Genomic DNA, 27641 nt, shown 5'->3' with positions numbered 1-27641 from the left:
TTGAAATTTGTACACGTCGATACCTGTAGCTCTGATTCATTCACATACACTGCTGCAGAGTATCCTTCTGGATTAATGTACCGTTGTTCTTCCATTCTCCTACTGTTGGATATTTCAGTTGTTTCCAGTTTTTAAACAGCGCTGTAATCAACATCCTTTTATATCTCTCCTCCAGTACGATGGCAATCATGTCCCTAGATGACATACCCAGGAGTGGAACTGCTGGGTCATATGTGCATCTTTATTTTCTCTATGCATTGCAGATTTGCTTTCCAACGTGAGTGTAGCAATTTACCCTCCCAACCACAGCACGGGAGTTGTGGGTGCTCCGTATCCTCGTTAACACTTGGTGTTGTCAGAAATTGGTTTTGGCCAGTCTGAAGGATATGAAATAGTGTCTCACTGGGGTGTGGTTTCAATCTGCACTCCCCTGACAACACAAGAGCTGGGACATCTTTTTCTTTGCTTTTTGGCCATATGGGCTACCTTTTCTAGGATTTGCCTATTCCTGATTCTTCACCCACTCTGTTTCTATAGGTTGTTGGTCTTTTCCTAATTGATTAATAAGAATTATTGGTATGTTCTGAATACTAACCCTTTCTGGTTAACAAATCACAGATCTCTTCTTCGAAACAGTGGTTTTTCTTTTAAAAATCTGCTCCTGGTATCTTTTATCATGGAGAAATTTAAAAATTGTAGTGTAAACATTTTTCAATCTTTTCCTTTCTGGTCTTTGTTTCTCTGACTTAAAAAAAGTCCTTCACCAACACAACGTCATAAAGACAGTTTCCTGTTGTCCCCTGCAAAAGTCTTAGTTTGCTTAAAAATTTTTCATCTAAATATATAGATGCCCAGTCCCTACCCCAAACCTCCTTGATCAGAATCTTCAGGAATAGGATCTAAGCACCTGTATTTTTAACCAAAATAAATTCCAAAGGTGACCTGAGAAATGCTGGCAGACCAACTTCCCACCCACTGGATGCCCAGGGAAGGCATCTTCTCTACAGAACCCCATAGAACCAGTCACCTCCGCCTCTTTCACTGGCTTGTTCTTTCTCTTTTTGTTCCCAAATGTGAAGTGCTCCCTGAAGTCCGTCTTTTGAAGGACTTGTGCACTTTTATGGCATCGATATTACTGACAAGTTCCAAATTTACATCTCTGGGCTTGACGTACACTCAATTACCTTTCCTGCTTCTCCCAGAAGTGCCACGAGGTCAGTGTGGTTTTTCTGAAACTGATCCAACAATGTGGTTTCTCACTTCTGCCAGCACTCAATTATTTCACAGTCTCCAAGGTATGGAATGAATCACCATTGACTTCTCCCTCCCAAGCTCTACAGTCAGTCCTCAACCATGGAGGGTGATCAGCCCTATCCTCAGCCAGCCCAGTCCCTCCATCCAACAGGTCCTCATGGTCTGAATCCCAGATGCCAACAATGGCCTCATCAGTCTTCCTGTCTCCTCATCATACAATCTTAGGGTGGAAAAGACTTCCAGAGACTTCCAGCTCCACAGACTTAGGGACCATCTGGGGTCCAACCTGTTATCTGTGATTGTGTATTCTCTACCAGATACTTGAAAAAGAGCTACCCAGTCTGTACTTACACACTATTAGTGATCACAAACACAGTATGCCCCAAGGCCCTCCATTCTGACTATTAAACAGTTTTCTCCAGGAGTGAATTAAAGTCCATCACACCTGGATTTCCACCAGCTGATCCTACATCTTCACCCTTTCATTCTTCTTCAATTTCTTTTATTTTTTATTATGTTATGTTAGTCACCATACTCTTCTTCAATTTCTTTACCATCACATACCACCCCCCAACCTCACCACTGTGGGGTTGGGCCTGCTCCCCTTCCTCTGAGCACTTCAGCCACTCTGCCTTTCTTCCTTTTCCTCCAGCCCATGAGCAGCTTCTGCGTTTCTCATGTTAGGACCTGGAATGCGCTCTCCAAACTCCTTCTTCTTTCGGACCCACCCCTTGCCCCCGGACTAGAAATTCCAAAGAAGGGGTTGGATTAACACCTGCCTCTCCCACTAGAGTATAAACTTCACACTGGCAGGATCTCCCTTGGTTTTGCTCAATGCAAAATCCTTAGCACCTAACATAATACCTGGCACAGAGTCAGGAGTTGTGTAATATGAATGAATGAATGAATGAATGAATGAATGAATGAAAGAAAGAAAGAAAGAAAGAAAGAAAGAAAGAAAGAAAGAAAGAAAACAAGCCAGCTCACTCTTTGGGGCCATATAAAATAAGTTAAGATCACTTCTCTAGGAAAGCCCTTCAAAGATCTGAGGAGAACCATCATGTCCCCTAGGGCTTTTCTTCTTTACAAGGGGCAGGAGTAACAAAGGAGGGTGGGGTGAGCTAGACTAGGTAGGGTGAACACAGAAGCTGCTCCATAACTTTCTCTAAGATCAGGCCTGAGAACACCCCCATGTGCTCTCAATTTCACAATCAGCTGCTGCTGGAAGTGAGCTCCATTAGACAGCATATTCATGAAATCTGTTTTGAGTCAGACATAAGAATATTGTAAATGTTGCCTCAGGTTAGTGTCAGGAAATTCATTTCAGAGATTAATATGATGCCAGTAATATGAGCAAACAAAGCAAATGCTGTGGGAGCCATCACAATGGAAGAATTGTGACCTCATTCACTAGCTATCAGTTCATGAAGTTCACATTTCCTATGCCTGGTGGTTGGTGTCTTTCAATAAGCAGGTGATACAATCAAATGCAAGTGACTGGCACTGTAACATTAAAAAGTGGATCAGGTGAAAAAAGTAGATCAGGCACAAGTGCCAAACTCATCCCGCTGTATACTTAAGATCCTTGCAGTTTATTGCACATAAATTCTAGCACAAAAAATTCTTTAAAAATGTCATACAGAGAAAACACAGAACCCTGACCTTAAACTTAAATATCTATATGTACAGAGAAATTATATGTGCATAAGTGTTGCCCACATTTGCTTAGCCCTGTCTAGCCCACCATTAATTCACTGCTTGATCACTCCTTCATGAATCCTCAGTTCTACAACTGTAAAATGGGGCTTGAATAATGAATTAATTCAACAAATACTGATAACCATAGTACCTTTGTCATAGGGCTGTTGGATTTAATGAGAAAATACATATGAAGAAGCACTTAGCAAGATTTCTAGTTTGAGCACAGTACCTATTTGAATAAACAGAAGTTGTGCTCCATGCCTCTCATTAGGAAGATGTGTGTGTATGCTTGAAGAACAACACAAAGAAAAAGATCTCTTTGTGACAAGCTGGAATTTGTTGTAATCTAAAATTTTCACACTTTAGGACCATAGCTGTTGGGGAGGAAAAATTTTTCCTCTACTCTCTTAGGTTCTGAAACTGAGGTCTGTGAATTAACCAAACAAAAAGCTAGATTAACAGAAGTCAAGGCATAGAAGTTTTTTAATTTTACATGCACAAGGGCTCCACAGAGGAGAAAACCCAAAGAGGCAGTTAGACTCAGGGGTTTATATACCCTTTTAACAAAGGGCTATAAATTGTGGAGAAGTGACTAGACAAAAGAAGGACCTGAGGCTTCTAGGAGTGGTAAATCATGGTAAGATAAATACAGGGGCAAAACTAATAGTTGATACAAGTTATTTAGTAAGGCTTATTTAAGCAGACTCGTCTTGATGCCTTCTCTGTCTCTGGCGATAGGGTTGTTCTCTTCCTCTAGGTATGGGAGAAGATAGGGGGCACCTTTACAATGGGAAATTTATGCCCTGCTTTTAAGCAGATAGGGGGAGGGCAGAGAGTTCTTTCTGTGAGTTTCTTCCCCACTGCCTTCAGCTCAAACTAATCTTTATGCCAAAGTAGCATATTTTGGGGTGGCATATTCTGATCCCCTTCATAGCCAATACCAATATGTGAAAAATTCTTGGTCTCAAGCATAGAAATAAATGCTCTGGAACTGAATGAATTTTACCTTGAGGTGACCTAGGAGAGCGGAGGGGGAAGGCCCAAGCTACACTTTAAATGATCTCTGTATTCTCCTTCTAATTTTCTGGACCAATTTAGATCCACTCCATGCTTATCAGTGTGCAGTTTTCCTGCAGGCACGTTCAGACCACGTAGCAGAAGAAAAGCAGCTTACTTTGTGCTTTTAAGGTCAAACTACATTTCTGAAAGGCTTTCTAAAATGTTGACATCACTAAGCTACTCTGATTCTGAGATAGTCTAAGAAAATGAGACTATGAAGCCAAGGGAGAGAAAGAGCTTTAAAGAAAGCAAAGAAATAGATAAACCAAACTTACAGAAATGTAGGAGGCAAAGTATTTTAATAAGAACATTTATCATTATAGAAGATGACAAGAAAACAAGTCTGCTTCCAAGGCCAAAATGGGACTTATAAAAATGAGTGTTAGCTAGGTGAATTTAGGGCAGGGCAGCCTAAACTATTTCCTTTTGCTCCATAAGAGCAGCAGTTAAAAAGAATAATACTATCTAGTCACTATTTATAGTGTGTCCTTATAGTGTTCTGTACTGTACTTTAAGATGAGGTGAGCACCAAAAATGGGTTGCTGGCCCTTGAGGACCATAATATTTCAAAGAATAGAAAACTTGAATAGTCTTAGCAATGGCATAACCTCCTTAGGAAACCTGATTGCTTTTAGCTGTTACTCTCCAGGGGCTGTTGAGCTCCCGTGGTGAGTAGGGCACATGCAGCTTCAGTTCCTGGGAAAGGGCCAGGATGTCCTGGCAGAGTGAGAGTATACTCCTCCTGGTTCTCAGATCACATAGAAGCAACAGTGCAATTTTTTTTTAAAGATTTTATTTACTTATTTGACAGAGATAGGGACAGCCAGGGAGAGAGGGAACACAAGCAGGGGGAGTGGGAGAGGAAGAAGCAGGCTCATAGCAGAGGAGCCTGATGTGGGGCTCGATCCCACAACGCCGGGATCACGCCCTAAGCCAAAGGCAGACGCTTAACTGCTGTGCCACCCAGGCGCCCCTACAGTGCAATTTTTAACTCCATGCCTAGCTTGATCGGTGAAGATCCTCTCCTTTTGATTCAGGCCACCTCCCTCTCTGGGGACCTCTCTGCTCCTGTGCCTTCAAATATCACCTCTAAGTTAACAACTCCCCAAACCAAAGCTCCAATTTGGATCTTTCTCTCCAACTGCAAACTCAGACTTCCCAGGGCGGGCCCTAGTTTCCATGGACACCCGGGCAGCCCCGGACCACACTCACACCAACTCCTGCATGTGGCTCAGCAAACTGCCATCTTTTCCCCAGTCAGCCTCTCCAGGCACAAGGTTCAGAGCAATCACCCATGTCTCCCCTCACACCCAGCACTGGGTGGGTCGCCAGGGTGCTGTTCCTGCTGCCTGCAGGAATTGCTTTTGAAAGTTGTATGTTTGTAACTGTGTATTTGTATTTTATTCTTTGAAGAGAGAATACACTCACTTGGTTCAAAACCCACAGAGCCTAGAAGGTTGTACAGGGAAAGCCTCCCCTTCTCTTGCCCCCTCAGCCCCTCATTTCCTTTCATATTCCTCCCAGAGATGCTTAGCCATTGACAAAGAAAAATGCAAGTTCCCTTTTCCTTTTTTCCCACACAAATGGTAGCATGCTATACACAACTCTACTCCTTGTTTTTGTTATTTTTTCATTCAATGTACCTTGGAGATCTTTCCAAATCAGTACCCAAAAAGCTCCTGTATTCTTTCTTATGGCCACAAAGTACTCTGCTGAGTGGATGCGTCATATTTTATTTAACCAGCTCCCCAGGCAATGGTTTTCAATCTTTTGCTATTGCTAATACTGCTGCAATGCCTAGTGTCTACCATTTTGCACCTACGGGCGTGTGTAGAATTCCACAATGTCTTATAGTCCCTCGCTGCTACTCTCTTCTCTATTTCCATGTTCTCTGCATTAGCTCAGACCCTCATCATTGCAGACAGAAGCCTCCTAGCTAGCACCTTTGCTCTATCGCCCTTCACTTAAGACCCAACAAATATTTAGTGAGCACTTTCTATGTGCCAGATGCTCTGCTAAGACAGGGAAGAACAAGAGAGGAAAAACACAGTAAACCAAACAGACCCCCAGACCTCCTAACCAGACCCCTGCAAATCTTTGCCTGTCTCACAATCGTGGGAGCTGTGGGAGCTTATCAGTAAATCAGACGCTCTCTTCTCTGTGTTTGGAATCAGTTAAGAATTAGTGACAAGAGTCAAGCAAATGGAAATCATAATATCAACTTCCTTACTGTCAGAGTCTCACTGGTGAATGTAATTGAGCCCGATCGCCAAGTGGGCTTCCTATTACGCCCCCATCCCTCCTGTTTAGACAGTGGAACAGGCCACTTATGGGATACTTGCCCGGATGCTTGCCAGGGCAACTGCTGTCTCAGGACTGTCGAGCTCCAAAAGGGGAAACCAAGGCAGACGGGCCTCTACGCCTGCCTCTAGAGGACTCGGGCGTGTTTTTCCAAATGACAACAAGACAGGCGATAACACACAAGCTCTGTGGGCAACCAAATCCCAAGAGTGAGAGGGGAAAAGAGAGAGGGACAGGTTAGCGGTCCAACCTCTCTCCTCCATGCACACGGAGGAGATTCCCCATGGTACCAAGAGGACAGCGGAACAGAATTTCCCCAATCATACACCAGAAAGCTTACATTCTAGCACTGTGTTTTAAGTTTTAAGTGGCCCTTCATTCAGGAACAAACTAGGTCTTTCAAGGGTTTTGGAAGCTGTTTTAAAAATGTCGTAAGTACAAAACTGCCTGATATTCGTATAATGCCTGGAAGAAAAACTCTTCCAAATACATGCCAACTTTCCTCAAAAGATCAAAAAGTAAACAACTGCCAATTCAGCCTAGTGAGGGAAATGAAGTTTGAATTACCCGTTGTAAGAAATCCAACTTTTTGGTAGCATATTGTCATGAATCATAGTAAAAGAGAATTAGCAGATAATTCAGAGGGGATTAAAAACTTTTCAAACTTTCTTCCTTCCCCTTCTGGCTGTCATCCTTTCAAGGCAGAATGGCCCTGAAAACCATCTTTCTAATAGCTTTCCTTTTTCCCTAATGTACTGAACACGTCTAGGAAGAAATTTTACCTCATTTCAGGTCAGTAGTGGTCCTGAAACAAGGTGATGAATTGGGAGAAGTGAGGACTGCCGAGTCTTGCACTCGGCCTCCTGCCCTCCCTTCCCGAATGAAATCGCATTATTCTCAAAGGTGCTCCACAGCTGCCTGGTCAGCACATTCAGTTGCCAGACTGCAGTTCCACCTGCAAATTTTCGGTTGCATTAGACACCACAGGCCAGCCGCCTGAGTCCCACCACTAGGGATTCCAGGGAAATAGGTTCCATATTTTTGAAAAAACTTCCTAAGTTATTTTTGTGATCAGTCACAGACCACTCCACATCTTGAAATCCCTCCAATGGCTTCCATGACCCATCTGAATCCTGTTCTCCTACCTCTTGATGACACCTTTTCTTCTCCAAGCCTACTCTCCTCACCAGGGCAAACAACAATTATCTCCTCTTCCCCTGGTAACATACTCGCCCACAAAACCACAAAACCACAAAACCAGGCGTGGATATGTAGCCCAGACCTTTCCCACCGTTCTTCTAATGAATGGGAAAGACTTCCTCTCAAGTTTCATGCTATCTGAGATCATGCCACCCGCTACATGGTGACAACTCACAGACAGTAGGAGACAATATGGCCAACAGAGAAGCAGGGCTAAGAATTCAGAGGACATGGGAGTAAGAGAGAAATGGACTGACCTGGCAGCATTTGCGTCCTTGGATCTAGCCATCCCTGAAGCCAGATCCGTCCCTTTCCTTAGTTTGGTTACATGAACCCAGACATTCTCCTTTTTTGGCCTAAACTAATTTGAGTTGGATTTATGTAACTTACAACTAAGACGACACAGCCTAGTCCATCTCTTAATTGGCTCCTGGCCTCATTGCTGTACACAGCTGTGAAATTAACTTTGCCAACGCAGGGCTCAAGCCATCACCTGCGTGTCTCAAACACCATTCAGAGTCTTCCAGTGGCCCAAGATCTTTTACAATATGCCCCTCAATCTGACGTTCCAGACTTCCTACTACTGCACCACACAAGAGGCAAACCAAGATCTGGCCATCTAGAATGTCCTCCTCCCCATCTCTGCCTATTAAAAGATAATCCAGAAAAAGAAAAGAAGGAAGGGAGGTGCTCCTTTTTCAAGGTCCACTTCATATTACTACCTCTGAGAAGACTTTCCTAAGCATCTTCTGCCCCCAGAGATGTAACTGTACCCCTTTTCAGTACTGACGGCATTTATCTAGTGATCTTTATCTTATTCTATCTTGGGTTTTGCATTGTCTCATCTCAGGGTCCTCTCATTAATGGCAAGATCAACCACTCAGTTGCCTGAGTCAAAACTCAGAGGCCCACTTATCACCCCACCAACCACACATGTGCCACACTAATCTTCCTCTCTAATATTTCTTGAATCAATCCCATGGTTCCTGCCACTCATTAGAATGCTTATATCTCCTCCCCGTCCACTCTTAATGCGGTCCCCTGCCACCAGCCTTATCCTGCTGCAACTTAGCTGCCCACTGACACCAGTTATTTTTCCAATTAGCAAATCTCATCATGCTATGCCCCGGTCCACAGACTCAAAACCAAACTTCTTAGTGGGTGGTTAAGCCCTCCCACTCCCCAGTGGTTAAGTAGGCTTCTGTCTATTTTCCCAGACTCACCACCCACCACTTCTCAAGAAGCACTGGCCAAATGGGACTATTCACAGTTCTCTAAACACTCAGAGTGCCTTGATGCTGCTGGCCTTTGCACATATGGTCACCTCTGTCTGGGAAGGCCGCTCCCACTTCCGCCTGGTAAAGCTCCATTCTTCAGGTATTCCCTCCACTGGGAAATCCTTAGACTGCCCTAGGGAATAGCACTTTCCTCAGCCCGCTTCATCTGGAAGGAGAGGCTTTCTTTGCATCCCCAGTGCCTAGCACAGGGTCCAGCGCAGCACACAGGTGCTCAGTGAATTGTCTGTTATCAGAATCTGTCCAGATTGGTGTCCAGTAAGATACTGTTATATTCTTCACTTGAATATGTATGCATATATATTCATACATATCAAGATGCTCTCTGGACGCCTACATTCCATAAACACTCTGCTCCTGATTGCATGGCTGAGCACCCTGAGGTTAGGAGACGGGCACTGGAGCTAGAAAATCTAGGTTCAAAATCCCTGCCCTGTCACTTACACGCTGTCTTGGACACGTCTCTTAACCCTTCTGGACTTCAGCTCCTTACCTGTAAAATGGAGCTAACAGTAGCTACCTCATCGGGTTTTTCATGAAGACCAAATGAGAAAACGCATTTAGGATGTTTGCCCACGTTCCTGGTACACAGGTAATCAATAAATACTATTGAATGAATGAGTTAATGAATGAGCGGCCCACAGAATGGCAGCGGTTCTTTAAAACACATCTTCTAGCCCGTTTTCCAGAGAACCTAACATCCGACTCCTGGTAGAATCATTTTCAAGTCCGGCCCCTGAGTCTGGCGTCCAGTCCTTGATCCGAACTCGGTTCACTAAACCGCTTCTCCCGGCAGCTAGCCAGCCGGGCGGCCGCCAATCACCAAGGCCTGGGCCTACCCTTGACCAGATAACTCACCAATAGGGCCCTCCAGATACCAATTCGGTTGCTTCCGCTGCATCTCATAGGCTCTTCCGCAGCCCTGTCCGCCTCTTTGACTGCGTCATACGCGTAGAGCGCTATGGGGCTTGTAGTCTAGAAAAGAGGCGGCTGCGGGTACGCCCGGTGTGAACTAGCTGCCGCTGCGAGCTCAGGAGGACCGCAAAGGGACGTCCTCTCCACCGCACCCTCAGTAGATGGAGCCCCTGTTTCACTGCCCTTCCTTGCCAGCAACAGGATCATTCTGCTCAGATAATTCACTATTTACTGAAATTTTAGGTTTCAGATTAAATCTCCTATTCTCATTAAAGGGCCATTTATGGGAGGTATGGTGGTCACTCTGAAAAGCCGGCGGTGACTCCAGACTCGCCCTGGTTTCCTTGAAGAAACACAACGGAACTGGCAATCGTGAATCTTTCTAAACGATGTGAACCTTGTACTTTTTAAACGGCATTAGCTCTTCAGATTGTAAATGCTATCAAAGTCTCCCCATAGCCTAGGTTAGTTAGAAAGTTCAGACCCCTTGGCGAGGCACAGAAGCTGCTTCTATTTTGTATTTATTTAATTACGTGTGGTCACTTTTGTGAAAGCAGCATTTCTCAGCCTTTATGGCATTTGAGAATCATCTGGGAAGCTTTATAAAGTACTGGTATTTGTGTCCCAGCCTAGACCTCAGGATCTGGGAGGAATAAGGCAGGCTTCCTTGCTCTTAAAGCTGCTGGGGTTGATTCTCATGTGCAGTCAGCGTTGAGAACCACTGGTTTAACACCTGTCAACACTGCTGAAACATTCTTTTCATGAATCTGGGCCTTAGCTCTGTAGTTCCTCTGTTTAAAGTGGTCTTCTCCCCCCATTGCTGTCCTGGCCAAGGCACATCCTACTACTGATCTCAGCTGTACCGCTTTTTCTTCCCTGTGCTCCGGCAGAGTACTTACTCCTAAAGCGCTTTATACTTGGTTCTTATCAAGTAGGACTGGAGTTATTTGGTTACTTGTCTGTCTCCCTGGACAGGCTATCAGTTCTGGGAAGGCAAACATCCCGGAGAGTCCTCTTTGGCCTACTCCAGAGTCACTGAATCAGAATCTCTGGGGTAGGCCTGGGGCATAAGTTGTTTATGCTCTGCAGGTGATCCTGATCCCTGCCCCCAGCTATGAATTAGCTTCACAAACGCACTGGGTACAGCAAAGTACTGATAAATACTTGTCACATTGAATTGATGAGGCATCTCATTTGTTCGTAAGTCAATCATGTTGTTGTACCTACTAACCCCGGATTCCCCCGGAGGCTGAGCTCCCTGATTCATATTCTCCTCTTCATTCACTTATTCATTCATCCAACAGATATTTTTGTACATAACAAAGCCCTGAGGATTCAGGAGTAAACAGGAAAACACAGTTACCACCCTATGGGACGTCCCTATTAGTTATGCTATACTTATTATTATCACCTCTTGTGAATAATATTGGATTTTCCCCCCATGTAGATATGATTTGCTATTCAAGGGTAAGGACACTGCCCTATTCTCTTATATCCCCAAGATGCTCCTGGCACACAGAAAGGCCTTCTGTAAATGTTTATTGAATCAAGGCAACACATTTCATAGCACTTGTCACAATCTGTTAGTGTTTCTTTGCGTGATTATTTGACAAAGGGCTATCTGTCCCATGAGCTGCAAATTCCCTGAAGACGAACTGAATCTATTGTGCTCACCATGCCTGACACAGGGCCTGGCCAGAGTGGGTGCTCAGTGACTACTGCCAAATAAAGAAATACACGAGGAAGGCATCATTAAGAACAGAAAGGAAATCTCGGAACCGACCATCCACTCCCCACCCCCCTCCCTATTCTCCCTGAAAAGGTAAAAAGTATTTTCTTTCTGAGCATTAAGGGATTTCAAGTTAGACTGCGCATGGGCCCAAACAGATGATGTTTCTTTTACTTACTTACAGGTTGACCTGGGACTCTACTTCAGGGTCTCCTGTTGGCCATGTCTGAAGAGGCTGGATGCCAAAGGAGAGAGACGACTTGGCTTTCCATAGAAGGGTTTGTGCCATCTGACTCCTACAGGACCCCTTGGTCAGCGGATCCATCAGTGGGCCTGGAGGCTGAGGTGCCGGGCTGAAGCACAAGGAGTTGGGAAAGGCACTGAGATCAGAGAACAGGAATGGCAGGCCAATCGCTGGCCTACTCTGGCACTCTTACCTCAAGGCCAGCCCCCATGAGGAAGTCAGGAGGGACGAAGCCAAGGCACTTCCAAGACCCAGGTGCCCCAGTGAGACTGCACCACACCCTCGTTGCACCAAGCGATGCCCGTGCACGCTGTGGGAGAGGAAGGCGTGCGCCCCAGGCCCCGTGCAATCCTGTCACATCCCTCAGTACTGAGCGAAGTCATCCACCATGTCAAGTGAGTGGGGTCTAAGGTAAAAGGAGGACCAGTGAGCACTCAAGCCATCACAGACTCAGAGAAAGACAACATTCATTCAGTAAGAGAAAGTTCGGTCTAGAGTGCTTTTGGAGATTAACTAGACGTGGGACCTCCATCACCGTGTGAGTCCCAGAATACTTGGTTTTCTCTCCTTATTTCCAATTAAAATATGCAAGAAAAGCCATCAAAACAGCCTATGCTGGCAACAACACTGTAGACAGAAAGGACCAAACCGACCCTTCAAGACTAATGGCATATATAGTACATAAGCAGCAAAAGCCCGTTGACTAAATAAGTGAGCTGCATAGGAGACTAAATTGAGAAATGTATTCCTGCAACCTGCCTGCTCCTTTCTCTGAGGACACAGCGAGGCAAGTGGGAAAGGTAGTTCTGGGATGAAGGGGCTGCTTCGTTAGGGAAACACAGGCATCTCGGCTCTGGACTGGAATTATTTTCTAAGCCAATTAGCAGCCGGCCTTCTTCCCTCACCCCTACCTCCAGTGACAGACAAATAAGCAAACTAAATCCAATTCCTTGGAAATGCAAACATAGAAATCAAAAGCCATCTCCAATGGCACTCTGGTCAAAAGGGACTCTTTAGAACGCCTTCTTCATAAAGACTGTGACAAGGCAAAGCACAGAAGGCCTACTGGCTCAAGCGGCATTATCAACGAGGAGGCGGCATCTGCAGAGGGAACCACCATCCTGGCGCGGAGCTGATGCCAAGGGAAGGGAGCCTCTGCAGCCTCGCTGCGTGGAGCCAGACAGGCGCTGCCCACTCCCAAGCTGCTACAGTGGTACCAGCTAGGCTACAGGCATGTTAGGAATGAAAGAAAGTTCACTGCTGCCAGGCCCGTCTGCCATTCCTCCTTGAGCGGTGACCCAGCTTCCCCCAGGGCCTGTCCTGGGCCCGGGGAAGCCAAGCCACGTGCTGCATACCTGAGCCAGACTCCCAGATAATCTCACCCTCGGGTGGCCTGAGGCTACCTATCTGGGCAGCGACCAGACAAACATCAAAGGCTCAAGCCTTTCCACAGCTGACAAATGGCAAGAAGCCAAGTTCCTGGGATGTTATCAGTTATTCTTTACTCAGTGGGACGCCCCCCCCCCTCCCAGCCTTCTGAAACCCAGGCTCCCTAGAGTTTATGGCTGCCTTACCAATCAACAAACAAATAAACCACAAAGCAGGGCTTCTGGATGAGAGAGAACATTTTTTGTTTCCTTTTGAATCCTTTAGATTTTTTTGTTACAAATAATAATAATACATGCAAAAATTTTATTAAGAAAGTGCTTCTAAAAGAAACCCATAAGGGAGTGGAGGAAGCAGGGCAGGGATGTGAGGTTTCTCTTGCAGGCAGAGTCCTCTGAGGGGACAGCTTCAGTTTGGGTGAGCTGGGCTGCCGTAAGTGGCCACCTGTGACAACCAAGCAGCTGATATGTGGGCAAAGAGAGCTGTGGACGCGTAAAAATACATGCTGATTTCCAAGACTTAATACACTGACAAAGGATTTAGAACATCTCATTCACAATTTCTATATTGATTCATGTTGAAGATAAAATTCTAAGAATATTAGAATTAATTTTAATGTGGTTACTAGAAAATGTAAAATCACCTATGTTGCTTGCTTTACATTTTGGACACTGTCCCACCAGGCAGACTGCCCGGCACAAGGTGCTGAGGGCCACGGGTGGGGCGAAGCCCAGGTACACATGCAGCCAGAGCAGCTGCGAGGGAGTGGGGGCTGGCGTGGGTGTTGGAGCCAAGGTGCACTGAAGAGGGGAGGGGAGAAGCAGCCAGAAATGGTAAGGGGACCTGAGGGGACCTGACAGTGCCCACAACGTCCCCACCTCCAGTCCCTTCCCACTTCCAGGTAACAGCGGTGCGATCCCTAGCGCTCGGTTCTCTACGTCTCTGCAAAACTCTGTGTGACACCTATGTCTGTAGATGGTGCCATGTTCTGTGACCTGCTTTTCTACCTAAACACAGTCTTAGACGTCTCTGTACATCAGTCACTCCTGGTACATCTTTTTTTTTTTTTAAGTTTTATTATTTATTTATTTATTTATTTATTTAAGATTTTATTTATTTATTTGACAGAAATAGAGGCAGCCAGCAAGAGAGGGAACACAAGCAGGGGGAGTGGGAGAGGAAGAAGCAGGCTCATAGCGGAGGAGCCTGATGTGGGGCTCGATCCCATAATGCCGGGATCACGCCCTGAGCCGAAGGCAGATGCTTAACCACTGTGCCACCCAGGCGCCCATTGTAAGTTTTATTTAAGTCATCTCTACACACCACGTGGGGCTCGAACTTACGACCCTGAGATCAAGAGTCACGTGCTCTTCCAACTGAGCCAGCCTGGCACCCCTACAGGTACATCTTTTGAATGAGATAACCTTATGCACTGCTTACATTCCACCTTTTCACTTATTTTAATCTTTAAATACTCAGGTTATTTCATTGTCTTAGCATGTGATTCTCTAGGCCTTGAATCTTTAAAAGTTTGTTTAAAAATACTTAAATGCGAGTTCTTTTAGACTTTCCTACCATTTACTTTTATCCTTTCGCCATAACTTTAGAGTTTCATTCTTTTCCATCCTTTCAGCTAATTCTTGAGCTTCGTTTTCTCACTGTTCAGATTCCGTCCCATCACTGTGAGTTTTAATCTTTTTACTCACTTGTTAGCTTTTTTAGTCTTACCTTCCCAATTTAAAAAAATGTATGTTCCTCTTCATCTCCTGACATTTTAGCTCTGTGGTCTCACTGCTGAATATATCTAGCAGTTGAGAAACTTCTTGGAAGGATGGCAGAGCAAGTGTTCATTGGCATAACTCCTTGGAACCCATGGAAATAAGCAAAAATGGCTCAATATATAGAAGAAACTTCCTGAAAGAAGAGAATGGCCTAACTCCATACTCTGAAGATCTGCTATATACAATATGTGCGGACAAAGTGAAAGCGAACGCCGAGTGCTACCTATCTGACGTCAGGTTAGGGACACGAGCAAGAATGCTCTAAAGGCCTGACAACGCCTGATTCAGAGGAATGAGGGCTGGAAGCATGGGCAAGACTGGGAAGAAGCGGTTTTTTCTTCTCTCTCTCTTTTTTATTGCCACTGCCCCAGTCTGCTATAAGAAGGGCTGGCCTAATCTGAGGAAAGGGTGAAGGCGAGAGGAAAAAGTGTATCTTAGGAGCCATTAGACCCTCTTGAAAACTATTAGCCAAAAGGACATTTGAGTCCACCAGAAGGCGGCGCATGGGAAATCACACTGACCCAGGTCATCTTTGGAGGGCCCTGTTTGCCCTGAAGTGGGGGTCGGGGGGGTTGGAAATTCAAGGCGAGTCCTGCCACGGGCTCACAAACCCCACAGGCACAGGAGCCTGGCAGATGGGAGGGAAAGCCTGAGGAGAGAGGAAGAACAGATGGCACATTCCCACTGCCTCTGGGCCCTTCCCGCTTCCTGAGGCGCGTCCAGGCCAGCCCTCCAGCTCCAGCTCTGAAAGAGAAGCTTCACCATTGCTCAGATGACCAGGGATGGGAGTCAAGGTGAATCTGCCCATATTGTTCGTGGGTAAACACAGACCCAGACAGAACTGCTTCAGTTCCAGAATGAACATGCAGGAATAAACTAGCACAGGGCCTATGAAGAAAGGTTTGCAAAAGGCAGATGAGGAGTACAGATCAGAAGATTTTTGATAGGTATCAGATGAAAATGTTATTAACAGCTTTGTTTTCTCAAAAAAAAAAAAAAGAAAGAAAACAACTCTCTCAAAACAAAAGATCAAATAATACAATAGACAGACTGCACGTGGCCCTAGAATGTGGCTAGGAAAAGGTTGGTTCACAGTGTCCATGTGCCTTCTGGGGGGGGGCGGTGGGCCTGAAGGAGAGGACGAGAGGGTGTCTATGAGCAAATCTCTGTGTAGGGGGCTTTGGGATGTGCCTGGGTTTTTATGGGACCGAAGACAGTCCTCAGAAGCAGTTTACAGCTCTCTCATCTTCGGCTGTAACTCCCAGGCCCTGCGTGTGCCTCAAGTGTTAGTATCTGGGTCTTCAGGGAGGTGAGTAAAGAGAAACATGGCCTGCTTCTCGGTCAGCTCTCTGCTGAAGGCCACGAGAAGCAACAGCAGCCATTGAGGAAGACTCAGCGGGCGCTCCAATTGGGGACCAGCACTCCACTTGGGGACCACCGCCAGGCTTGGCCAGGCCTGGGGATGCAGCAAGAAACAGACATAGAAGGACCCAACTGAGGCACAAGTGCTGTCTCCCATGCGGGTAGGCAGACCCCTGAATGCAGCAAAATGTCATGAAAGGCAACAAGGTCTCAGTTCTGGCCCCTTGGTACAAGCTGCTTTGACAGCAGAGCATCTGTGGAAATCTCCTGAGGAACCTGGAAGCCTCCTGGGAGCCACACCCACTCCCCTGCATTCTTGACCTTGCACATTATTCCTTGCTCTGATGGTTGGCTGAAAGCAACCTTAAACTAAGCACAAATCATCATTCTTGCCTCTCTTCAAACCAAGAGCAGCTTTTGGGATCTGAGCTGGCTCCGCAGTCATAGGAGCAGAGCTCAGGGCACGAGAAAGCAGATTCCCTCAGTCCCCAAATGTTATTCATTAGTTTGCCCAAACCTTGTCTCCTCCCTCCACTAGAATGTTCGCTTCATGAGAGCAGGAACCCCACCTGTCTTATTCATGGTGTATCCCCAGTGCCTAGCACACAGAAGTGCTTGATAGTTGCTGAGTGAGTAAGTGACCGTGTGAACGCAAAACCAGGAGGGAGATATTCATCTGGAATAGGGAGACTATGTCAGACTGTTGTGGCGGCTCTTCAATGAGGTCACTGGTGGCTTTAGTCAGACCGCCGTGGGACCTGTTCTATTTCTTTGCCAATCTCTGGCAGGCAGCTCCTTTGTGAGGACTGTGACAAGTGCATGGAGCAAAGACAAACCATCTGCAAAACATCAATCCAGGCTGATTTATGGCACAGACACTGGAAAACACTTACTGGCTGGCAGGCCTTCTAAAGACACTTTTCTTTCCCGTCATAAAATGCAGGACTGGTACCTATGTCCTGACTTCCATTTGTGCTCAAACTATAGAATCACTGATACGTATAGTTGGCAGATCCACTTCAAGCACCTAGCTGAGGCCTGATTTCTTGTTTTTACCTCCGTACAGGGAACCGTCACTAGCGTGCTACTAACTTTTGATCAATGTGTCTGATTTATTTTTGCCGTGACTGAAGAAAGACGCTGTTTGTGGCAGCTACTGTGGAATGACTTGCTCAATACCCATTTCAGCCCCATTCCAGTGCACAAAAGTTAGAAAGCTAAAATGTCAATCCCCTACCCTTCTTTGCGGTTTAGAGTTCTGGAGATGAATTAGATTCCACACATCAGACGCACTCACGAGAGCCTCTCACTCACAATGAAGCCTGGCAGATTCAGAAAGAGGATACAGGGTGCCATCTTGCTTTTGTAGATCATGATAGAGCTGTGGTTCTGGAGTCAGCGGTTCTGGAGTCAGTGGTTCTGGAGTCAGTGACTTCTTATTCTATAGCTTTCTGAAGCTGCGGCGGCAGCTTTGGGATCAAAAGAGTTGGTAGTGTGGCTCTGCAGTTAGCTCAAGGACTGGCAGGTTCTTGACCTCTATCAGCTTCTTGTTATGAATGGCAGCCTTCCTGGTCATGGCAGAGCACGGTAGTTCTGGGGTCTGGGAGCTGTTCTTGGGGGCTCAGACTAGAGTCTGAGCTATCCACCCTGCCACAACTTTGTAAGGACTTAATTTCCTGTGTCACTATTAAATCTCATTCTGCTTATACTAGGTAGAGTGGATTCTGTGGTCAGCAACCGATTCCTGACCGACAGTCTTAGAGTGATCTTTGTCAGATTGGATTTTGAGCTTAACAGTTCATGTGACCCTGTGCAGAGTGGGGTAGGATTTTCTTCTGGTGGGTGCAGTGGTGGGTAATCCTCCAGGGGGAACAACGATGAGGCTAAGTACTTTTATGGACTATGTAGAAATTTTGCCTTTTGAATACAAAAGAGGGCGTGTTTGCAGCACTAAGCATTTCTGCTCAAACAGCAGAGAAGTGCTAACCAAAGAACAGCATGCTAATTGGGGATGCTTCTCAGGTCACTGCTGGAGCGGGTAACCGTTATGTTCTCGCTGGCACTGACCAGCTTAACACTGCTTTGCACCTTTACAAGTGTGCCGCCGAAAACTGTTGTATCCAAAAGTGTGCCGAAAACACAAAAGAGTAGAGAAATACTAGTCTAACCTATAGATGCTTTAACATCTCCAGTAATAAAAATTGTACTGCATCTTGAAGGAAGCCATGCTGGCATGGGCCGCACCGACCGCTGGAATGTACTTTCATGTGTTGAGCCCAATCTGTTTTATTATCCCTCATACCCACTGTGATTTTAGGTCTAGCCCGGGGCCATACACAGAGCGGAGTGGGCCTGATTCCTTTTTCATTTGACACGCTTTCAAATGTGGGCAGGCAGCTATTATACACTCTGTGAGTTTTCTCTTTTTTAAGTAAAACACCCTCTGCCCCTACTTAAATCTTTTCTCTTTACTGGATCATTCCCATCGGATATAAACATCTTTATAAAACAAAAGCAGAAAACCCCAAATCGAAACCAAATAAAACAAACCAACAATTTTCGACTCATAGCCCCTCTGCTCCTGAGAAGAGCTGACTATATTCACTGCTTCCAGTTCTCCTCCTTTATCTCCTGAAGCCAGGCCAGTGAGACTTTCATCCTCACTGTTCCAAAGAAACAGCTCTTCTCAAAAGGCCACCGATGACCCATGACGCTAAACCCAATGGTTAATTCTAAATTCTTCTTGTTTGACCTATCAGCAGCATTTGACACAGAAAACCATGTCCTCCTCGCTGTTTTTTTACCTCCACGGTAAAACCAACTGTTAATTTACACTGATTTCCCCCAAATAAAAAAAAAAGTAATTACATCATGTATCCATGATATATTGGTTTCACATTTAAGTCTCAAAGTCTAAGTCTTACTTGGGGTTTATGTGAACAGTTAATAAATGTCCATCAAATCACAGCTGTCCTTCCTGATTAATAAAGCTTAGTGATTTCTTTTTCCTAAAGTCTCCTGGTATCTTTTTTCTCCCCAAATTTTTTTCCTTTTCCTATTTCCCTGTGACTCACAGTCGTATTATGGAACAAACAAAAACCTTGATGTGTTCTTTCAAAAACTTCCTACCCGAAATCCATATCTGCACTGTCCGATGAGGGAGCCACAGATCACACATGGCTACTGAGCACTTAAAATGCAGCTAGTCTGACTTGAGATGCTGCAAGCGTAAAATACACGCCAGAATTCAAAGAAAGTACTGAAAGAAGTAAATTATCTTCATTATTTTTAATACTGATTGTATGTTAAAATGGTAATATTTTGGATATATTGAGTTAAACAGAATAAACTATTAAAATTAATTTCACCTGTTTCTTTTTATTTTTTAAGCTATGGCTCATAGAGGGGGCACCTGGCTGGCTTGGTCAGTAGAACATGTGACTCTTTTTTTTTTTTTTAAAGATTTTATTTATTTATTCGACAGAGATAGAGACAGCCAGCAAGAGAGGGAACACAAGCAGGGGGAGTGGGAGAAGAAGCAGGCTCATATCAGAGGAGCCTGATGTGGGGCTCGATCCCATAACGCCGGGATCATGCCCTGAGCCGAAGGCAGACGCTTAACCGCTGTGCCACCCAGGCACCACTAACCGCTGTGCCACCCAGGCGCCCCAGAACATGCGACTCTTGATCTCAGGGTCGTGAGTTCAAGCCCCACGTTGGGCGTGGAGCCTACTTAAAAAAAAAAAAAAAAAAGAAGGGCTACTAGGAAATTTTAAATTCTATTTGTAATTCTACACACTTGCTACTACCAGAAGAAGCCATTTGTTTCTTTTTACTTAACATATATGAGCATCCTAGATATCTTTTCAAGTCAGAAAACAGAGATTGGCGTCAATCTTTTTAATCTTTTTGGCATCAAATTATTAGCATTATATTGATACGTTCCCAAAGGACTTTTTTTTTTTTTTTTTTTTTTTTTTTTTTTGCTTTTACAAGCAATCCTACAGGAGCAGCCTTTAACATAAACCTCCTTGGGCAGCAGCGACACCTCACTGCTCACTCTCATTCACTTCTTGTCCTCTACGATCCTAGCTCTAGAGACAAGCGGATGTGTGGCTCCCATTTTCCCACACCTCTACGCTTACATATGCTGCTTTAGAATTTTTTTCCCCCATGGTAAAACCAGCAGTGAGTCTCACTGTACAGGCCAAATCTCTTATAATTTTCTTACAGGCTCCACCTCTGTTCAGATCTTCAAATCTGGAAGCCAGACAACCAAACATAATTTCTCATATTAACCTTCTAAAGCAAAACGAATTTGACTATTGTCTTCCTCTGAGAAAGGAAGCTGGTTTGTATTAACTTAAACTCTTGGTGAATAATAAAAGTTGTTTTTTCCCTTCTCTTAGGAGAACAGACATAATATGAAATTAATTTTCTTCTGTTGGCCCTAAGAGCCCATTATGTCAGCCTAATACAAGACAGCTCTTAATAACCCTTCCCAGGAAGACTGCTGTTTTTCCAAAAGAAAACTGACAGCAGCAGATTTATTTGTGATTAAATACTTAAGGGCCCGACACAAACAAGAAGAATAACTACATAATATAGAGAAATGAAGATTATGAAAACAGCCCACATTAAAATAATAGTTTACAAAACTACCTGGGGGGAAAAAGAGTCTCCTGGAAAAACAGAAAAAAAAAAAATCCGAGAATCTGAAAGTCAGGAGAAACATAAGGAAGAAGAAGGCAACACGACGCATAATGGGTAATTGTTCTTTTCTGATCCTGTCTCGGCCTCGAAAGCCATGTTCAGGAACAAGAAAGCATCTGTCTTGGCATCAAATTTGTTCTCACAAGGTGTAGGTTATATGCATTACTAACAAGGAAGCCACTATGTAGGAAGCAGTATTTGAGAAAGCAGAAGATATGTTTTCTCTTTGTGATTCAAAATCTCTTCTATGTAGGGCTCTGCACCCACTGTGGCTAAACTTAGTAAGCATACTTTAAACACTCAACTAAGGTAGCCTTTTACAATGAGAACTAAAAAAAATACAGAAAACCCAATGCTGTGACTCTGGGCTGGCATTTGGGTATCTATTTTAGAAAGCTTCGCAGATGTAATGGCACTTTTTTGGGGGATGGGAGGTCAGCCCAGCGTCAATTCCACTTCTGGTGATCGCACTATGGTTTTTCCTTCGGGCAATCACTTCCTCTTGGTCTCTATGGATGGAAGTGATCTAATCTCTCAGTTCTGGGTTGGGCACTTGACCCAGACCCAGCCCATTAGCATGTTTTACCCCCTTCTAGCCCAAACGACTGGTTCAGGGATGAGCATACAACTCAAGAGATCCAATGAATGTCAAGCTTGGGAAACACGCTCTAGAACTATTGAGAGAGAGGCACTATCTTTCTGCTGGGGGTGGGGAGTGTACGCTGGTAGAAAACAAGCCTGAAATAGTTAACTTTCTTTGCCTCCTGAGGAAAGACTTGGAAAATAAGTCCACCCAGAAAATGAAGAAAGCCTACGGACGACATAATTTGAGTACCTAGATCTACCCTCTCCCAAAGCTTGCTTGGTCCACACTCCACAATTTTGCAATTCTATGAATCAATAATTTTTCTCTGCTTGTCATTCACTGACCTCAGTAATCTTAAAAAGTATTAACTACTGGTAAGGTACTAATCAGAAAAGATGTGATACATTACTAGTCCTGCTTGTCGCTCAAGAACTGCTCGATGATCGCACCTGCGTAGACAGGAATGAGAACCACTTGACCACTGAGTCTATGCCCCAGAATGCAAGCCACCACTTTTCACCTGGCATCACAACCCCAGACACTGCTGCTGCAAGTAGGTATCAAAACAGAATCATGAACGATGGGTGGTCAACATAATCAGGCAGGCTTTGACTGCGCTATTAGGGAAAGGCAATAGAGTTGCCCAATAACAAAAAGGCTTGCAGTATGGGCTCCTTGACCATAGACGTAATTAGTGGAAGGTGACCTGCTGGGAGGGCTGTTACAAAAAAGATGTCTGCATTGCCCTAGCGGGATGGTTCTCAAAGTCTGTCCCTGGGCCAGCAGTGCTAGAGGCTTGTGAGAAGTACAATTCAGGGGCGCCTGGGTAGCTCAGTCGTTAAGTGTCTGCCTTCGGCTCAGGGCGTGATCCCAGAGTCCTGGGATCGAGCCCCATATTGGGCTCCTCTGCTGGGAGCCTGTTTCTTCCTCTCCCACCCCCCTCTGCTTGTGTTCCCTCTCTTACTGGCTGTCTCTCTCTCTGTCAAATAAATAAATAAAATCTTAAAAAAAAGAAAAAAAAAGAAGTACAATTCATAGACCCACAGCCACCGAGTGAATCAGAATCTGTAGAGGTCGGGTCCAAGGAACTGTTTTAAGAAGGCCTCCTGGGGATTCTCCTATATGTTAGGTTTGGGAAGCACTATATTAGATGAGAGCACCCTGGTTCCCAAACAGTTTCCTGAGCCCCATCCCCTGTGATTCTGATTCAGTAGACTTGGGGTTGGGCTTGAGAATTTGCATCTCTAACAAGTTGATGCTGCTGGTCCAGGGGCCACATTGGAAGAACACGCTCTGAGAGATTAACCTAAGTGTTGTCTACAGCTCCATTCAGTGTTGACAGTCTTTGATCTTTAGAATTTGCCTTTCAAATTCAATTCGATGTGTAACCCTGCTAATACTGTGGCTCATATGTGGTTTGACTCTATGAAGTGTTGCAGCCAGAATGAGAGAATGTAGCAATAGTGATTTAAAATAACTCAAGTTCATTAACTGTATTTCTTGATCACCACAAAGTCACGAAAGATAACAGGTATATTTCTTAAAATATATCTTTGAGCAACAAAAAGAACAGGGAGACCTATTAGCCTCCCTCATCCAAAGTACGTGTCTCTGTACCTCTCACCACTAAAACCCCCTTGAAGTTTTTAATCACCCAGTTCTAACCAGAGCTTTGTGTACCTACTCTTCTTCTCTTCGATCCCTCTCTTCCTAAATCTGCAGCTCAAAAATGCAAAAAAGCAAGGCAGGACCTTGCTCCGAGGGGGAGGGGAGGAAGAAAAATTGAATGGGTAAAACCAAAATTGGAATGAGGCAAGAGAAGGGAAAGGTTGAGAACTTGTGCATAAACGTGAATCACTTTGGTCTGGAAAAGTTGCCATTTGGTAATGCTTTGTGCCAGACGCTGTTTTCAGCACTTCGCATCAATCAGTTCATTCAAGGCTGACATCAGTCGAGTGAGTTAGGTGGGTGTTACTGTCATTCTACAAAGGAGTTAATCAAGGGTCAGAGGGTTAAGCAACTTGGCCAAGGCCACACACGCCACAAGTGAAAAGAGAGAAACTTGAACCCGGGTGTGTCTCCCTCCAAAGTCCTTGTTCTTGGACACTATCTGATACGCCTTCCTACAAAATGAGGACAAACACATCTGCAGCAAGTGGTTTAACGGCGTCAGTGTCTTGCCTTCTGGCTCCCAGATTTCCCAGCTTGTCTCTCTCACTGCCCCCCCTACCTGGAGGCCTAAAGCTTGGGCCACGCCCCACGTTGTTCCTTTACACTCATCACAGGCTGTGTCTGCCCGCCAGTTAACCGAGCTGACACAGGCCATTTAGCAAAGACAGTTGCCATTCTGAAAGTCATGCCGTTTTCTCCTGATGTCAACATGATTGAGTAAATATGGTTAAACCAGATTCTGAAAGGTCCTACACATGAGGCAGTGGCATTTAAACTTGACACAACAGGAAATGAGAAGTAACTGAGGACTTTGGAGTAAGGGAGGCTAAGCTGGGAGCAGGCCCACAAGTGAGGCTGAGGCTCTCATCCCTGGTTGTCTGTCAGAAACACCTGCAGAGCTCTCTGAGCATTCACACACCCCATTCCCACCCTGGACCTTCTGGAACAACAGATCGGCTGTAGGTACCCACACACTTGTATGGTTAAGATCGGTCACAGGTAATTTTTCTCCTCCTGGCCCTAATTGTCCATTATGCCACCCCAATACAAGACAGCTGTTAATAGTTTCCCTTAAAAGTGAGGTAATTTGGATTAAAGGATTAAAGAGGATTTTTTTAAAGCAGCAAAATAAGAGAAACTGTAGATGAACACTGATCTGTTTCAAGTTAGGAAATTATTTTCTAATTAAGCATAAACAGGAGGAATAAATAGATGTAACTAACTTTTAAAAAATAACAATAAAAACTACCAAAAACACTAAAGAAAGTTAAAGGGCAAATAACGAACTGTGAGAAATATGCTACCTATTTGGTCACAAAAATTAATTTCCTTAATAAATAAAAAGTGCTTCAATTCAATAAGGAAAAGATGAACATTCCAAAGGAAAAGTGGACAAAGTGCATGAATAGATCTCATTTTCAAAAGAAATACAAATTATAAAGAAACATGAGAAAAAAGTTTCACCTCACTACCAAAGACAGGGACCACTTTAGCAAATATTTATAAATGATAATGCCTTGCATTGTGGTGGGAAAAACAGGCACATTTATATGCTCTTGGGAGAACTGTTAACTGGTATGAAGTCCTGGCGGGCACTTTGGCATTATGCTTCAAAAGCCTTTAAAATGTCCCTTTTCTTAGATCCAAACATTTCCATCACTTCTATGAACTTAAGGAAATGATTACCTCTTTATACACAGACTAATGCATGCAGATTTGATGTGACTTAGAGTGAAAACTGGTAATACACGGCAAGTACGATAATAAAAAATGGGTTAATGGGGCTCCTGGGTGGCTCAGTCAGTTAAGTGTCTGCCTCTGGCTGAGGTCATGATCCCAGGGTCCTGGGATCGAGCCCTCTGTTGGGCTCCTTGCTCAGTGGGGAGCCTGCTTCTCCCTCTCCCTCTGCCTGCCACTCCCCCTGCTTGTATTCTCTCTGTCAAATACATGAATAAAATCTTTTAAAAAATGGGTTAAATAAATTCTCTTGCAACAAACGTAAGTTATTTTTATGATCAGAAAACTGGTAAGCATTATCTCTAAGGTTTATACGATATTACCATGGAGTTTTAAACAGAGACCTCTGGAGAAGTCATTTTGTCTTTCCGGTGGGAGTCATGGAGACAAAGGATGGGGTGGTAAAAGTATGAAGTTGGAGGAAGAGAAAAATGTTCTAAATTGGCACTATCCAATATCATAAACATTGGTCACATGTGGCTATTTAATTTAAAGTCAAATAAAATTTAAAATTCAGTTCCTTAGTTGCACCAGCCATATTTCAATAGTGCTCAAGAGCCACAGGTGGCTAGCGGCTGCGGTATCCGACTGCACAGATAACAGAATGTTTCCATCATTGTGGAAAGTTCTGTTGGAGAGCGCTGACCTAAATGTTCTACCTCAGGCCCGGATTCAGCTTTTGGCTCATCTCTTCAGCCTCATCCCTTGGTACATTTTTTTCCATCCAACGTGCTCCAGCAGCGAGTGTAAGCAGCAGCAGGACAGAGAACCTATTTGCCTGGTTCTCCCAGGCTAGTGGGGGAGACTTATTATCCAGGTAATTACACACAGTGCTACGTGGAATAACAGATATATACAGAGATTACTGATACAGCACAGAGCTCAGCCTAGGGTTCGTGGAAGACTTCCCAGAAGAAGAGGGGACAGGTGTTAGTCGAAGACTCTTCTAAGTAGAGCAAAGAGCATGATAGGAGTAAAGGCACAGATGAGAAAAAGAGCATAGGGAAAGAACTACCGGCTGGTCAGGCATTTATTCATTGCATAGACAGTAAATGTCTCTGTGGGCCAGGCCTGAGGCAGGCTCTGGGGCCACAGTAGTGAACAGGACCCAGATGGTCCCTGCCCTGATGAGGCTTACACTCTCATCAGTACTGCTGGGGGCGGGGGCACTAAGGGCAAGGCAAGCAGTGCAAGGGCCTCCCACCTCATATTAAGGATCCTGGTTTGTCAGCCTAGCTGTTGATTCCCCTTTTCGGCCTCAGTGAGGACTAGAGTCCCACCTCCCATCTTTCTCTTTGTCCCCCACCCCGGTCTCCCTCACTGCAGTGAGGCACAGAGAGCTCCTGGAGGGAGGGGTCGTGCTAAGACCCCTCCAGCGGCCAGTGAGGATGTGGACTTGAGAGGTAGAAGAATAAAGACAAAGTCTGGTGGGGAGGCTACTGGAGTCATCTGGAAGGCGGGGGGAAAGGGCAGGGCCGACTTTAGCCAGGCTGGAGCGGGAGGAGGCACTCCGAGTTAAGAAAATACCCGCTGAGAGAATGGGTCTGGCAGAGCAGAGCGGGTGGAAGGCGTGTCCGTGGAGCAAGGTTCCAGGGAGAAGGAACCCAACAGGACAGTTTCAGGAGAGTTCCCCAGGCCAAACGAGGGGGCCGGGATGGGCAAGGGCTCCCCCAGCAGAGGAAAGGCGTCCGCGGGTCAGCCGGGCCCCAGGAGCCCGGCATGTTGAGGGGGCCACACGGCTCCAGGATGGGCGGGGCTGTGAGGCAGCAGGTGTGCGATACCTGCCGAGCCAGGCTGAGGAGGCTGCAGGTGGCCTGGGTCCTGGGGCAGCGCAGAGAGGCTCCCGCAGGAGGGAGACCTCCCTGGGACTTCAGGGGGCTATTTCCCGACCTTGTCCTTGAGCATTTACAAGAGGCGGCACGGCACATTCTCCACAGCCCGAAATCCGCCTGGAGCACGGCTCTGCTCGGGGCCTGCCTCAGCACCGACGGTTTGGGGGCGTCTCGTCCGGTCTGGGTTCCCGACACTCGCTGGTTCTTCTCTGGGGCGACCCCTCCCGCACCTGCCGCTCGGGCGGCCCAGCTTCCCCTCGACCCCGGCCGCTCGGCCCTGGCTCCTCGCCGGATCCCCTCAGAGGCCCCCAGAGACGCCTTCCCGCGCCGCTGCCTCGCAGCCCTCGGTCCCCCCAGACCGCCCCCCACCCACCACGTGGCCGGCTCCCCGCTTCCGCCCCTCCCGGCCGCACCCCTCCCGGGCCGCGGTACCTGGGGCTCTCGAAGCTGCACCCCCTGCGCCGCAGCGCCGCCCTCTTCTGCCGCAGAAGCGCAGCGGCCGCCCCGCCGGGCTCCGGCTCCATCGCCCCGGGCGGGGGCCGCGGGCTCGGGCGCACTCGGGTNCCCCTCAGCACAGCCCCAGGCCCCACCCCCCTACTCCTCACTACTGAGCTCCCGCGCGGCCCCGGCCCTCACCCAAAGGGTCGGCTCCCTCGAGCGTCGTCCCTCCACACCTCAGTGCCTTCTGGCCGTTTCTAACGTAGCAGCGTCCCTCTGGGGGCCGCCCTTCCCTGTGTCCCGCCCACAGGCACGGAGCCCCCTTTTCTCTCTAAAGCCCCCAAGCATGAGAGTCCACTCACTCCCGCTGCCTTCAACCCAGCTAGGACAGGGCTCTGCCCACAGCCCGCGTGTCCCCCAAGCCCCACCCACGACAC

At 46.0% G+C, this 27641-nt stretch overlaps 1 protein-coding gene across 1 annotated transcript in view; it reads right to left on the bottom strand.

Moving 5' to 3' along the window:
• GARNL3 (GTPase activating Rap/RanGAP domain like 3) overlaps nucleotides 1–27322 on the bottom strand; it is a 146001-nt gene extending 118679 nt beyond the window's left edge. The window contains exons 1-2 of the mRNA XM_034664549.1: nucleotides 27199–27322; nucleotides 11637–11807 (exon numbers count right to left, since the gene is read on the bottom strand). Of these exons, the coding sequence (XP_034520440.1) occupies nucleotides 11637–11807; nucleotides 27199–27290 (263 nt within the window). The 5' untranslated portion in view covers nucleotides 27291–27322. The remainder of the gene's footprint in view (nucleotides 1–11636; nucleotides 11808–27198) is intronic.
• Nucleotides 27323–27641: the final 319 nt, after the last annotated feature.

Source organism: Ailuropoda melanoleuca, chromosome 7, assembly GCF_002007445.2.
Source record: "Ailuropoda melanoleuca isolate Jingjing chromosome 7, ASM200744v2, whole genome shotgun sequence".
NCBI classification, from domain to species: Eukaryota; Metazoa; Chordata; class Mammalia; order Carnivora; family Ursidae; genus Ailuropoda; species Ailuropoda melanoleuca.
The sequence above is the reverse complement of the archived record's forward strand: the minus strand, read 5'-3'. Positions and strand labels throughout refer to the sequence as shown.